The sequence below is a fragment of the Paramormyrops kingsleyae genome, chromosome 19, assembly GCF_048594095.1.
Source record: "Paramormyrops kingsleyae isolate MSU_618 chromosome 19, PKINGS_0.4, whole genome shotgun sequence".
In the NCBI taxonomy this organism is placed as follows: domain Eukaryota; kingdom Metazoa; phylum Chordata; class Actinopteri; order Osteoglossiformes; family Mormyridae; genus Paramormyrops; species Paramormyrops kingsleyae.
Genome location: NC_132815.1, coordinates 19,405,861 through 19,420,164, shown reverse-complemented (window position 1 = coordinate 19,420,164; position 14,304 = coordinate 19,405,861). Strand labels below are relative to the sequence as shown.

General features: G+C 42.3%; 1 protein-coding gene across 8 annotated transcripts in view; it reads right to left on the bottom strand.

The window, feature by feature from the left end:
* Positions 1-482: 482 nt before the first annotated feature.
* LOC111841770 (neurexin-3a-like) overlaps positions 483-14,304 on the bottom strand; it is a 288,495-nt gene continuing 274,673 nt past the window's right edge. For 6 of the 8 annotated variants that reach the window (XM_072702664.1, XM_023807747.2, XM_023807749.2 and 3 more), the window contains one exon: positions 483-3,249. In XM_072702664.1, the coding sequence (XP_072558765.1) occupies positions 2,303-3,249 (947 nt within the window). In that variant the 3' untranslated portion in view covers positions 483-2,302. Of the gene's footprint in view, positions 3,250-5,573; positions 6,098-14,304 lie in introns of those variants that run through there. The other 2 variants (XM_023807754.2, XM_023807755.2) reach the window with 2 other exon arrangements.

The window sequence follows — 14,304 nt, the reverse complement described above, 5'->3', positions numbered from 1 at the left end:
TATAAATATTCCACAAAATAAAAAAATCTATTTTGACACCTTTATATATATAACGCAATAATCATTCTTCTTACAGCTGATATACTTTGTTAACTACAGATTCATGCTGCAGCTCTTTTAAGTATAGTACTGTAGCTATTATTATAGGAATTTCAGCTATGATGAAAAAATAACCTTTGAAACCGTAACAAGAGGTTTAAAATGTTTCACTCAATAAGGTTACGCCAAGTAGGATCTGAAATAGTGCTGAAAAGAGTAGCGCGAAATTCCATGACACCCGAAACCATTTTTTTGCAATCCGGATATTTTGTCGGATAATGAAAAACATTGACCTATGAAAATGAAAAGGATCGTGATACATTAGCAGGGGTTTGGCAGGGAAATTATCTTCCTGACTCGATGGTTTATAACTGAATCTGTTTAACATCCACTTCAGCCTCGCGCACTTCAGCTTCAGACAAGCAGCACCTCAGACACCCAGCTGAGCACGTCTGTTGGAACATTTTATTGCTAAGCATAACCTCAACCTCAACAACAAAAAGAAAAAAAAAAAACAATGACAAATTAAAAGGGCGCATCTGACACAAATCAAAATAAATATACACATTGACCTAATTTAAAAAACAAAACAAGCTAAAACAAAAGAGACTATTTTTAAAAAGAAAAAGGTCTGCACACATCGATCAAAACGATAAGAGGGAAATAAAGCTGCTGCAAAATAGCCAATTTAAAACATGATAAAAGGCTAAAAGGAGACCGGTCACACGTGGACACAGGGCAGAGGTGCGTTGTGCGGCTGTGGCTGTGTCTGTAGTAAAATCACACGGCACCTCAGTGGGCTGACCGAACCGTGCACCAGCATCCATCATAATCTCTCTTTATTGTAGGCTCGTTAATCAATTTCGAAACAAAACTAAACAAAACCAAAGGAAAAAAAAACATTAAATCAACTGATAACAATGAAGCCCTAAATACAGCTGAAAAGGGCTTTTCTTACTTGGTTGACAACTTCCAGTAGTCAAATATTCATGCGACTTAAAATATCAGCCAGGACGATTCAAGCGCTAACCTAAAAGTAGTTTTTCCCCCTCTCTTTACAAAATACGTATATGTTTCAGTTGCTCCTGTATTTATCTCACAGAACAATTTTGTTTTTCTTCTTCAAATACATTGGTTATCCAAATAATCAGTCTGTACAGTAAAATTACTAAAAAAAAAAAACAAAAAAAAACAAAAAAAAAACAAATGTTATGTACAATATCAACCTACAAAGTACAACAGCTATAACGTAATAAAATATGTAAACAAATTTGTTGTTTGACACAGCTGACTGTGACAACAGATAATGTTCACACCTTCCACATTAGATTTATTTCCATTTAAACATTGGTAAGAGTGTTGAAGAACTGTCTTCCATCACACAACGTGTCATTTCTCCTAGCAGCTATGTAAATAAAAAAAGAAAAGGAAAAAAAAAACAGGAAGATGTCGCAAAATATGGAAACATATACTACTCAAAGTCATCTACCTTTCAGGACATTTTGTTGTTGCTGACATGAATAAATAAAGTTGAAGGAAAGCGGATGCTCTGATGATGGTCAGTTTGGCCTGGTAGGTCTGTTCAGGCGAGGTCAAACACTCCATAGCATCTGGACAGCATGCATTACAATGAGACACTTTCTTTTCCCCAGGTGAGGAAAGTGAGGGCAGCTCCTCTCCACAACTGAACGTTTACAAGAGACAACTTAATTTGGGCAACAGTGCTGTAAGACCATTGCATAGCTTTCACACATTTCTCTCACTCTTATTCATACTTTGATATATGGAGCTTTTTTTTTTGCACAGAGCAAGAAAAATTATGACACCGCACGTCGTAATGTAGAAACGAAGCAAAGTTGTCATTTTTTATGGCAAAAAAAGAACTGTTTTTCTTCTTGTTGACTTTTTTTCTGCCCCACTCTTGTAAAGACACCAGCGAAATGTCACACACATGCTGAAAATGGCCGAAATTCTCTTTCACAGGGTTACAATGAACAAGGATCACGTACCATTCAGAATCACTTAGGATAACGAAGCAGCGGTGAAGTATCTACACGGATAACTCCTCCGACCGGACAGAAGAATGTCGTCACCGGTGATGCTCTTACCCTTCTTGAAGTTCTTACAGTTTGTAAGTGTGCTTTATGGTACAGCACTTTGTAGTGTCCGCTGATGCTGCAGTCCATCCTCGCCTTTAGGTTTAACTTCCCAAGAGCTGAAGGTTTCATAGCGTCTTTCGACAGCATGTATTCGTGGTCAGATTTTACACATAATACTCCTTGTCCTTGTCTTTCGGTTTCTTGCCGCCGCTTTTGGCGCCTTGCTGCTTGTCCTTCACCACGGCGCCATTAGTCTGCGCCGAGTTGCTGATGTAGTTTCTCGTCTCGTCCACCTGGTAGGAGCCCTCGTCTCTGTTTCTGTACTTGTACATGGCATACAGGAGGATGAGGATGCACAGGGCCGCTGCCGACACGATGCCCACCACCATGCCGGTGGTGCTGCTGGACTCGCGGACCACCTCGGCGGCCCCCGGCACCCGTCGGACGCCTGGCTCGGTGGGGCTGGCGGTGGTGACGTCGCGGAACATGGGGGAGGTGTTCAGTGGGCCCCTAGGCTTCGTGCTGTCCGACTCGAAGGAGGTGGGCAGCGGGAGTAGGACCACGTCAGGCTGTGGTTTTAGCTCTCGGTTGTTCATTTTCCCCGCGGGCAGTTTGGGCGGCGCCCGGGGTGTGGAGGCGCGAGCGGTGCCGCCCCCTATCGCAGGGTAATGGGACGTGGTGCTAGTCCTGCCCAATTCGGATGCCTTGCTAGGTCTAAAGTCCTTTGTTTCCCACTTGGGCGCGTGAGCTTTGTAGCCACCTTCAAATGACGACGTGGATAAGGTCTTATCTGTGACCAGGGAGAAGGTGGTGTAAAGATCCTCATCATCAGTAGGGGGCAGGCTAGAGTCGAATGCTTCCCCAGAGCCAAACCCTGATATCACCAAGCCATCATCATCATCACCATCATCATCATCACAATCATCGCTGCCTTGGTCCGACAAGCAAGGTAACCTCGCCTCAGGGGCCGTGGACAGGGACTCTTTGGTGCTCTCAATAATGGTAAGGACAGGGTGAAGGGTTGGGGGGGGAGGAATGGAAGGTGCACGAGTAACTAGGGGAGGGATGTCTATGGGCTCTTCCATATGTATGGGGATGATTAACTCCCCTCCTAGGATTGAAGAGACAGAAAACAGGAAACGTTAAAACCAGGCAGCACTCAGGAGGCAGTAGCTCACATTAAAAACTGCCAAAGAAATAAACACTGATAAAAAACGAACGGAAAAATAAGTCACATATGGACTGTATATTCATCTAGAAAAGAAGGAGCATTTTATGACTGAAACAAAACAATACTCAAATGAAAAGAACAAAGGGCCAAACAAACAAATTTAATTTGTCAAAAGGCTTCAAGGGCTACGCAAGGGGGAGCCAGCCAACCACGCAGCATCCTGCCGGGAAGCTGAGATTAGGGTGTGAGGCCGGTCTGCCAGGTAGAGTCCACAATTGTGACTCTATCAACGACCCGTAATCAATGGACTAATTAATGATCTGGCACTAGAGACGGTTAATATTCAGTGCACACCATGGTGACTGGTGCATGCGTGACGGTTAGCCGCTAATGCTAAAAGGGAAAAGGAGGTGGAGCTTGCGTCTAAATTCACATGGTACCACTTCATGGGAGCAGGGTCGCTCCTCAACCCTATGGCCAGCTGGCTCCCCAAAAGCCCCTGACCTCTAGCCTTTTAACTTTTGAGACAAATTTTTTTATACAGCTACCAAGATGGCAGGATGCTGCTTAGCAGTTCAACAGCAACTGAATGTTCATCTCTACACAACCGACGGCTGGGTGTCTGGCAGAATCTGAAGATGTGTGCCTATGGCTGAAGGTAGCAAATCAGCCTTTTTGCTTAAATCATTTCAATGTACAATGAAATTTTCCTACTTCTCAATAAAATAATGCTAAATAATATGCTACCTTCTGACCAAACAGCAACAAATAAAATAAGAAAGTAATGAATCATCTTCTCTCACATTCTCTATGGATACAAACACGTAGTATTCGTACAAATTGTGTTAAGTAGAAATATCCACAAATGTTTGATGCATTTTAAATGTGTAATGCATACTAAGTATTTAAGATATTTATGAGCAATGTATTAATATACAGTATTAGTCAAATTCAGTGTAGGAAATTTTAATGTTTAACAATAAATAAAGATTAATTGTGATGTCAACAGTAATCACATTTAAAATTAAGGTTTGCAACATGTCTGATGGGCCGAATGGCCTCCTCTCGTTTGTATAGTTCTTATGTTCTTAAAAGTGTTTGGTGTTTCAGCTGGATTCAGTAAACTAGACTTAAAAGGGAAATCCACAGCACTAATACGTTGGTGTTTGTACAGGTAATTTGGGAAGAACCGAATGGCTGCTCAAAAATCTGATGAAAACATAACAAGCTTTTATGTGCTTCTCACAGGCCCTAGTAAACAATTTGCCTTTACCTGGACTGTTTACCTCTCCCTGCTTAAAGTACCAAGAATATAAGTGAAAGCAAGACTTAACCCCAGAAAACTGCAGGGAAGACTTCAGCTTTAATGCAAACATGCCTATATATGAATAATGTGCTGCATGCAGCAGATATGTACTGCTTGTCACCATCATGGGTGCCGTTAGGTCCGATCACTCAGGGCTATAACCCCAAGTATTTTAAGTCTAGTCACGAGTATTTTAGCCCTGATGCCATTCTTCCTTCAAAAAAAAGTTGAGCCCCAGGTAAAGTTCAACTAGCCCCTGATCTTTTCAATAGCTAGAAACTCCCTGATCACTATCATCAATAAATGTAACATGAATTTAGTAAAATTCTATTTGCAAAGCACAGGTCTCTAAGAGTAACAATTGCAGAATGGTTTGCTTGCTACAGGTGATAAAATTTGGAGGAGTCTGGATGTGTGTTACAGTGGAATTCCCCTTTAAGTTGCAGTTCCACAGATGTAGGCTCTGGATGAGAGCGTCACTGTGCCTCTCCGCTCCTCAGTAAAGATGCAGGTGTACGTATGCGTACGTATCACCTAAGGACACTCAGCATTCAGCTGGTCCCTAAACATTCAGCTGACTGTTGAAGCTGCGAAAACAGTGCTCTGTGGCGGCCATGTCCATACATATCAGTATGTATAAACTGCAAGGGCTGGGCCAATTGAGGACACTAAACAACAATGCCATTCAAAATAACAAGGAAATAAATGCAGAATAAACAAATCAACAACAACATCGCAGATATCATTCAGTCCTCACAACATTACAGCAGGCGTTAGACATTTGCAAACCAAAGGCACAGTTAGATCTATTCAAAAAAGGGATTAGTAATTTTACTGGAAAAAAAAAAAAACGTTTAAAAAAACACTCTTAAAAAAGGCAGTTGGAAAATAATAAACAGCCTACAAAAATAGTAATGGAAAGAAGAAAACATACCACAGTGGTCATCAACTTACATCAACAAATTGCCCGCATGTTTTTGGCATGAAGAAAAAAATGTACAAAGAAAGTTGTGTAAGAATGCTCTTGGACAAGTATAATTAAACTGGTGCTGGACTGGTTTTAGCAATCGTATTCCTCATGTAATAGACAATATGGTACAGGGAGGCAACAACACATACATCCACGCCACATAACATGAAAAATAAATTTCACTTCAATTTTTTTTCTTTAAATTATTATTTCTTTTCATAGATACAAAAAAATCTATAACTTCTGCTTGGATAGATTAGCTCTGTTTTTCTTAATAAATATCTGCAGTCTTATAATTTCTCTTTTTTAAATAGCTTTCATTTTGATTTTTAGTTTTAGAGGATGGCTGTACATATCGAAAGACTGCATGAGGGGGGCTGGGATGGGGGGGGGGGGTCGGGCTTACAAACAGACTACATAGGAAATGAAAATGAGGGGAGTGAATGTGAATGTCAGTCGCCATGTCCATGTATGGGCAGAACCAAGCGGTCGGGCGGCATTAGAGCTTTTGGCTGTAAGGAAGGGATGGGAACACACAAACAATGAGCATATACATGCCCATCCACAAAAGAAAGAACATAACTCTAACACTGACAAACTCACAAACCCTAAACTGCAACTTATTCGCCATGCAGTTCAAATCGGTTTCAGTATCACTCAAATAACTTTCAAGGTTTTCAGAAAATCATTGGGACCAAAAAAAAAGAACGGGTCAGAGCAGAGACACATCTGGAACCCCTTCACCGACAGAGATGTGAGCTTTTTTTTTTTTTTTAATAGAACAATCTCGGGGCACGTTTACATTTGTCCATTCAGAATTGCGGATCACATGGGCCTGGGACAACTGCAATGTGTCACTTCAGTTGACGTTCTGGCGTTAACTCACAGAGAGTCGGTGAAGGAGTCACAAGTCCATAAAAGAAATACGCAAAAGGAAGATACTCCTCTCTAGTTGATTTTCAGTGTAATTTTCAGCTTATTCAGACATTTTTAAACAATATCAAACAGATTGTAAATTTAGAAAATTATGACAACATAAATATGCATTATATACATTAAGTATATATAATACATAGATATGTACAGTGTGTATATAGTACAACAGAAAGAAAATCCCAAGACAAGAAAGTACAAAAGCAGTGATAAATTTACACACACTATAATAGAGAAACATCCAGATGGCACAGACTATCACAGACACAGTCAGGAGGGACAGTTATTTTGGCAACTATCACCTCGGTCATGTGTTTCAAAGACAAATATATCTGTGATTAGTAGTTTCCAATATATATTTTATTAGTAGTTTGAAACACGTAACAGGCGTGCAGTCTGGGTCGCAGGAGAACTCGGTTGGGAATATGGGTTACTTTACTGCAGGAGGTTAACGCATGCTTTAAGTAAGTTGCATTTAGGGAAAGTAGAAGAACATCATGGCAAGCTGGGGCAAGGAGGTCAGAGAAGAGATAACAGGAGAAGGTCGGAGATGTTCAACCAAGGCGCAGGGGGATATGGTGCCCCCTCCACATTAAAACAGTCAGATAGTAGCTCCTGAATGTGCAAACCAGTCTGAACATGCAGCCCAATCAGTCATCTTTAACTTTAGATTTCCTTGAATTGGGTATCATTATTCCTGAAACAGTGCCTGGTTTTAATATTTAAAGCGTTTTTATTAAATGTGCAATTCATAGCATTTGAGGTCAAATTTTTACTAGAACTCATTGCAGCCTTCAGTTGAACAGCTCAGACGAATTAATTTGTCGGAATTCCACAAGAGGGCACACAGTGTTAATGTTTGTCGCGTCAGAGGCAACAAGGCGGCTGACCTCTGCCTGACCGGGCCCAGCCGCGCTCACGGCTGCTACAGTGGGACCAGCAAACGGGCCACTTCTGCTCAAGGTGTTCAGCTGGAAACTAATTAACATCGATTTTGTGTGTGTGTGTGTTTTTGGCTCACTAAAGATGAAGTGATTATTCTTTCAGCTTTTGAAAAACCATGTTTAGGAGGGACCCCCACATTCCTTTGAGAAGTAGGAAAATTTTATTGTACACTTTAGCACTATTTAATTACTGCACCTCGACACCTTACCGTTTGTGGAAGATGGATGGATGAATAAATTGCCCATATTTCTTTGACCTTAATTTACTGCCCTATTTATTTGTTTACAGTATTTTTGTGAGGAAGCAAGATTTAAGAATCACAATGCATTTCCCTTCAGTAAGCAACACTAGAACCCTACAGGTGCCTTTAGTAAGCCTACTAACAGTAGAACCCTACATCTGCCTTTAATAAGACATGTAACAATAGAACCCAACATCTGCCTTCAGTAAGCCCACTAACAGAACCCTACATCTGCCTTCAGTAAGCCCACTAACAGAACCCTACATCTGCCTTTAGTAAGCCCACTAACAGAACCCTACATCTGCCTTTAGTAAGCCTACTAACAGTAGAACCCAACATCTGCCTTCAGTAAGCCCACTAACAGAACCCTACATCTGCCTTTAGTAAGCCTACTAACAGTAGAACCCTACATCTGCCTTTAGCAAGCCTACTAACAGTAGAACCCAACATCTGCCTTTAGCAAGCCTACTAACAGTAGAACCCAACATCTGCCTTCAGTAAGCCCACTAACAGAACCCTACATCTGCCTTTAGTAAGCCTACTAACAGTAGAACCCTACATCTGCCTTTAGCAAGCCTACTAACAGTAGAACCCAACATCTGCCTTCAGTAAGCCCACTAACAGAACCCTACATCTGCCTTTAGCAAGCCTACTAACAGTAGAATCGTACATCTGCCTTTTGCAAGCCTACTAACAGTAGAACCCAACATCTGCCTTCAGTAAGCCCACTAACAGAACCCTACATCTGCCTTTAGTAAGCCTACTAACAGTAGAACCCTACATCTGCCTTTAGCAAGCCTACTAACAGTAGAATCGTACATCTGCCTTTTGCAAGCCTACTAACAGTAGAACCCTACATCTGCCTTTAGCAAGCCTACTAATAGTACAACCCTACATCTGTCTTTAGTAAGCCTACTAACAGTAGAACCCTACATGTGCCTTTAGCAATCCTACTAACAGTAGAACCCTACATATGCCTTTAATAAGACCCGTAACAACAGAACCTTAAAGAATCTGCCTTTAGCAACCCTACTAACAGTAGAGCCCTACATCTGCCTTTAGCAAGCCTACTAACAGTAGAGCCCTACATATACCTTTAATAAGACCTGGAACAATAGAACCCCACATCTGCCTTTAGCAAGCTTACTAACAGTAGAACCCTACATCTGCCTTTGGTAAGCCTGGTAACAATAGAACCCTACATGTCCCTTTAGTAAGCCCAGTAACAATAGAACCCTACATATGCCTTTAATAAGACCCGAAACAATAGAACCCTAAATCTGCCTTTAGTAAGCCTACTAACAGTAGAATCCAACATGTCCCTTTAGTAAGCCTGGTAACAATAGAACCCTACATGTGCCTTTAGTAAGCACAGTAACAATAGAACCCAGCATGTTATCTGCCGATGCTGTAGGACACTCTGACGGGGCTCAGTTCATCTTGCTCCTTTCCATTTTTGTCAGCGTTGAGAAACAGCTATCCCTGGACCTCCTCCTCTTTCTCAAATGAGCGTTGTATATTTTATGTTGTCTAACATACACAACAATGGCTCTGTACACATGCAGTATTTGTATATTTTCAGCAAAATGTAATCACTGCTTTACCGACGCACACAGTTAATAATTTACGCATTTATTATGTATGATTTTTAGTTGTGTTAATTAGCTTTGATTCTGCAACCACGTCGTGTTGATAATTCATGCAATTGCTATGGTTGTCAGTAGCAAATGAGTTTACATAATAATCTCTGAGACCTCAGCTGGACTGCGTTACAGAAACAGCCTGAGGATACAGTGTGAACAGAGTGTCAAAGCACAAGAAGTTTAAAAATAACACGCTCGCAGCCGCCTTTCTGCCCGTGTGGAGCTCGCGCTGATAATAAGTGGAATTAAGACCTTCTGCTCGGTAAATTTAAATGTCATACGTTTTCTGAGACAAATTTCAAACTGAAATGAACGGGAAATTGTGTAAGTAATGAAAAATGGGAGCGCTTCCTTGAAGCCGTCATTCAAAATTAAGGCTGATGTGCAGAAGAAGGATGGAGGTATCGCTCTAATCTAATGTGTGTCAGACGCTTATCCCAGTGATGCTCTCCCGGGGGGGGGGGGTGACCACCTCCCTGAATACTTTTTAATTAGCACCTGACTGGCACCAGCACTGGAGGTCAAACCTGTGTGTCCACAACAACAAATGAATTTACGTAGATATTCGACATCAAACGGCATTAGCTTGCTGGGCCTGCAGCTAGGCTGTTCTCTATCGTCCTGGGGGGTAAAGTTACCATGGCCGGATATGCTGCCTTCCACTCTGAAGCTACGAGTCTTTACACACGGCGTGAGGCACACACACCTTCCGAGTGTCACCGCCAAGCCGTACACCCGGCTCTCGTCTGTCTCCTCTGCTATCGATCGGCGGCTGAGCTCATTTTTCAGTGTGAATCAAGCGCCCGTCCCGGGCTGATGGACTCGTTTTCCTCTGAGGTGTGAATGAATTCTCGGACACAATGTCCTTTTATCTTAAAAAAAAAACGCCCTCCCAGCCACAGCCTTTGTCTGCCGTGTTCTTCTGTCTGCTGCCCAACCATCTTCTCCCCCCCCCCCCCTTATTTTTTCCACTCGGTTTCTCCTTCCATAAGCGCAGAATAAAGGGGGTGGGAGCGGAGTCTGCACCCGCAAGCTCAGGCGGCGCTGCGCTGATTTGTGAGGCGAGCCCAGCCGATTCACCCAGCTCTCACCGAAAGACCTGCCAGTGTCACATCAGAGCTATAAGTCACCAAACTTCTGTCACATGCAATCAGAGGGCCCTGCGCAAAATGTTTAAAATATTATAAACAGAAAAACTGAATAAAATACTACTACTACTGCTACTACTACTACTACTACTACTAATAATAATAGTGGAGTAAGTAAGGAAAAGAATATTCAAACTTATCGCCTTTATGTTGAAAATCATTTGTATAAGTTTGGTAACACAGGTTGATTAGCAGGCAAGAGCCATTCCAATGATGTGCAGGGGAATGTGAAGCAACTGCATTCATCATCTGGGGCACATCCATCCATGTGTCACATCTCTGTATTTAAGAGGTACTGTACAGCTACAGTATTAATGTAAACAGGGCGCTCAAAATGGGGCATGTTTGTTTCAGACCGCCTGTATAATTCTCTACAAAGTCACTACGGCCATAACTGTTTCAACCAGTATAAATACAAATTATCTTATTTTTAAGCCGTACTGTAAGAACTTAAGGTTAAAGTTGTTTTTATCCTTCATTTAAACATATTATTATTATTTTATCAAAGCATTGAAAAAAGCACTTTAACCTCCCTGACCGCCGCTCCGTTCACAGCCACACCGGTACGGCCCCAAGTCGCTCCCATCCGAAGCACGTCGTCGAGCTTTGGTTGCGCGTCAAGCCCCGAGTGCATCATCGGGAAGTGAACTAGCTACCAAAATAAATCGGAAATTTTGGAGTGATACGGAAGCGGAAAAATCGACATTTACGGCGGCGGGGGCGGCGACTGGGCCACGGCGGGGGCGGCGACTGGGCCACGGTGGGGGCCCGCGCGTTTCCCCCGGAGCTGCCAGCGCTGATTAATTCACTGCGGCTCGGGCTCCAGCCTCCTGTCTGCAAGCCAGCACTCCGCTGCAAGTATCTCCATGTCATGAAATATTCCTCCGCTTGGAATACACGCATATAATACGTATGTCGTCCCAGGAACACCAGGTGCTTAGATTGACATGAGCGGATAATTAACAAGAGCGTAATCCCACAGTAAACACACAGAGGGCTGAAAGCGCAGAGTAAGGTTAAACCAGAGCCAGCCCTAGGGGAAGCTAGCGCCCCATTCGTAATTACGTTAATATTAATATTAAGTGGTTGATTAACAAACCCTTTTATCCCAAGCAATCAACGCAGCTTAAAATGTCTACACTTTCACCCATTTGCAAAGCGCTGTATTTTAATTAAGATTTTTGCATTCGGTGCTCAGGGCTGGAACAGCAGATGATACCTGATTCTCCAGTAGCTACTGCGCTATGCTAACAGCGGCCCTGCACGCTTTCCCAACATCCCCCGGGGAAAATCCCTCGTGAGGAGGCACCGCTTTGCATTTCCAGGCGTTCTGGCATCTGTACGACAGCTAAACCCAACGCTTATAGGTCCCGATGTGTGTCAGCTGAATAACGTGACGTGGGGCTTGCTCCAAAGTGACAGCAAGTCCTCTGAGGGACCTCTAGACGACTTCCACCCCCCCCCCCCCCCCCCCCCGCCTAAGGACGAGTCTGTTATTCCATTCCTTTTGTGCATCCAATTCAGCTGTTACATATGAGATGCTATATCTGCAACCCAAAATGCCACCCCCCCCTCGCTGCGAAACAGACACTGTCGCACGGGAACATTATCTCATTCCTACATCTGCTGTGCCTTCCTCCAGAAAACTCAATCGAGTTGGAGGGACAGGATTTCTAACACGATTAAACAAACGTAGTGAACGATCCCTGACAGCGACAGACTCTCAGCCGTTACCTCACCATCCCCCTTCCTGTGCTCGTGCTCGTGCTCGCAAGGGCCCGTGATGCGCTCGCATGAGGCTGGTCGTGAGAGAACAGCATGTGAGCTCGGCTCATTGAGCCCAGAGGACCTGCTGCTCTACGAATCGTCATGGTTTCCAAGATCACAGACGTCTCAACTGGCGAGTCAGCCTGAGTCATCCCCACTCTGGGTTTCGAGCGACATCAAAGGTGACACCTATGTAATTTAGTTTCCGGCGTGGTATCTCCGTGCAAAACGTCACATGAAAGAGTTCGGAAGAGCTCAGCGATCCTGAATTTTAACCGCCGCTGCGTACCAAACGAACTCAGCCGATATCAGCCCAGTCTGAACGCATGGGAACGTGGGTCATTATTTGAATAATGATATACGTTAAGCTGCTTAGCAGAGGAACTCAGCTTGAAGGAGCCCATATGCATGGCTGTATCCCAATCATTCCGAAACACAACCGGGAAAAGAGCTATAAGCCATAGTGAAATAAAGAGCTGACCTAATTGTTACATCACCAAGGAGATATCAGCCTTTTGATGTTTTTTAAATGTAATGCACAATTTTTTTTAATGAATTAATCATGCTTACGACGACATATTAATTATATTGATGGTTCTGTAGATATGGTACAGTGCTAGTTATGCTGCAGTCTCACACCTCCAGGTTAGGGGGTTCAGGTCCTACCTGCGGCTCTCAGAATGCAAAGTCTGCATGTTTTCACTGTGTTTGTGTGAGTTTCCTCCTACAATGAAAAATGTGCGGTTAGGAGAAGTGCTGTGTCTGAATTCTGTCTGATGTGTGTGTGCTTTGTAACCAGAGATGTAAAGTAACGAAGTACAAATACTTTATGATTTTGGGTAAAATATGAACCACAATTTTTTTCACTCGGAAAATTCTTGAGCAATATATTTCTTTATTACTTATTAAGTAATAATTATTTATTTTGTAATGCATAATTCTTTTTATGCATCACATATCGTCACCGAACAAACAATATGTAGAGATTCACAACAGACTTAATTTTCGGATAACATACCGAAATTGCTGTTCGATATTTAATCTTTATCACTTTTCAAAGTTAGCAGCACTAGAACTACTACTGAAACAATGGCGATGATTTCATTGGGCAATCAGCCATTTCTCATAGTGGAGGACGAGGGTTGTCATTGGCTCATTCACCACTTATAAGATGTTTAGAAACCATCATTAAATCTGGCCCGTAGATCGATAGTTTGTTTTCCACAGAATAAAAAAGTCATTCTGCTCATCTGTGCCAGCAAGCTCGGCAAGTTTCACCGCTTTTTCTGAATAAAAAGAAAATATGTGACTCAGTTTTCCTTATTGAGCTGCACTGCAACTTGCAATGTTATATTCAAACCTGTCGAGTGAATTTATAAGGATGAGCTGCTTTTTGCAATACCGATAGATTTGAATATATAGTAATTTTTACTCAAGTACTTTAAAAAAGTTTTTTTTTTACTTTTATTTGAGTAACATTTCTGTGTCATATCTACTAAAGTGAAGTGCTTGTGACTGAATGGCATCCCATCCTTGTATCTCCTGCCTAGTGTCCCTTGGGATAGACTGAATTCTGCCATGACTGGATTAAATCAACTGCAGGATTATGGTGCCGGTCACCATGTTTTGTAAAGATAAATGAATGTCATGTACCTACAATTACAGATTTAACGAGTCAATCCAGTGAAAACAAAATAACTGAAGCGAAATTTCAATCATAACAAGTAATCAATAAACCTCTGGTTTTAAAAATGCACAGCCAATCGTTAGCCCTCTTACAGAATTCCTTCAAGGGAGGGAGCAGTGGGATCATCTGACACATCACAAAACTACAGAGCCATAGATGGGCCACAAACTGATTTTTTTTTTTGTATTTTGTGTGGAAAATATAGCAACTTGCAAGCACAATTTATCATGATCAGAAAATACTAACTCGAGCTCACAAAATCCCTAAAATGTGAGACTTTTTTCATGCTCTCAATTTGCTCTTTTGAGCTCTCAAATTAATTAAGTTTTGCTGGTAGTTTGTGCCCGCAAAGCCA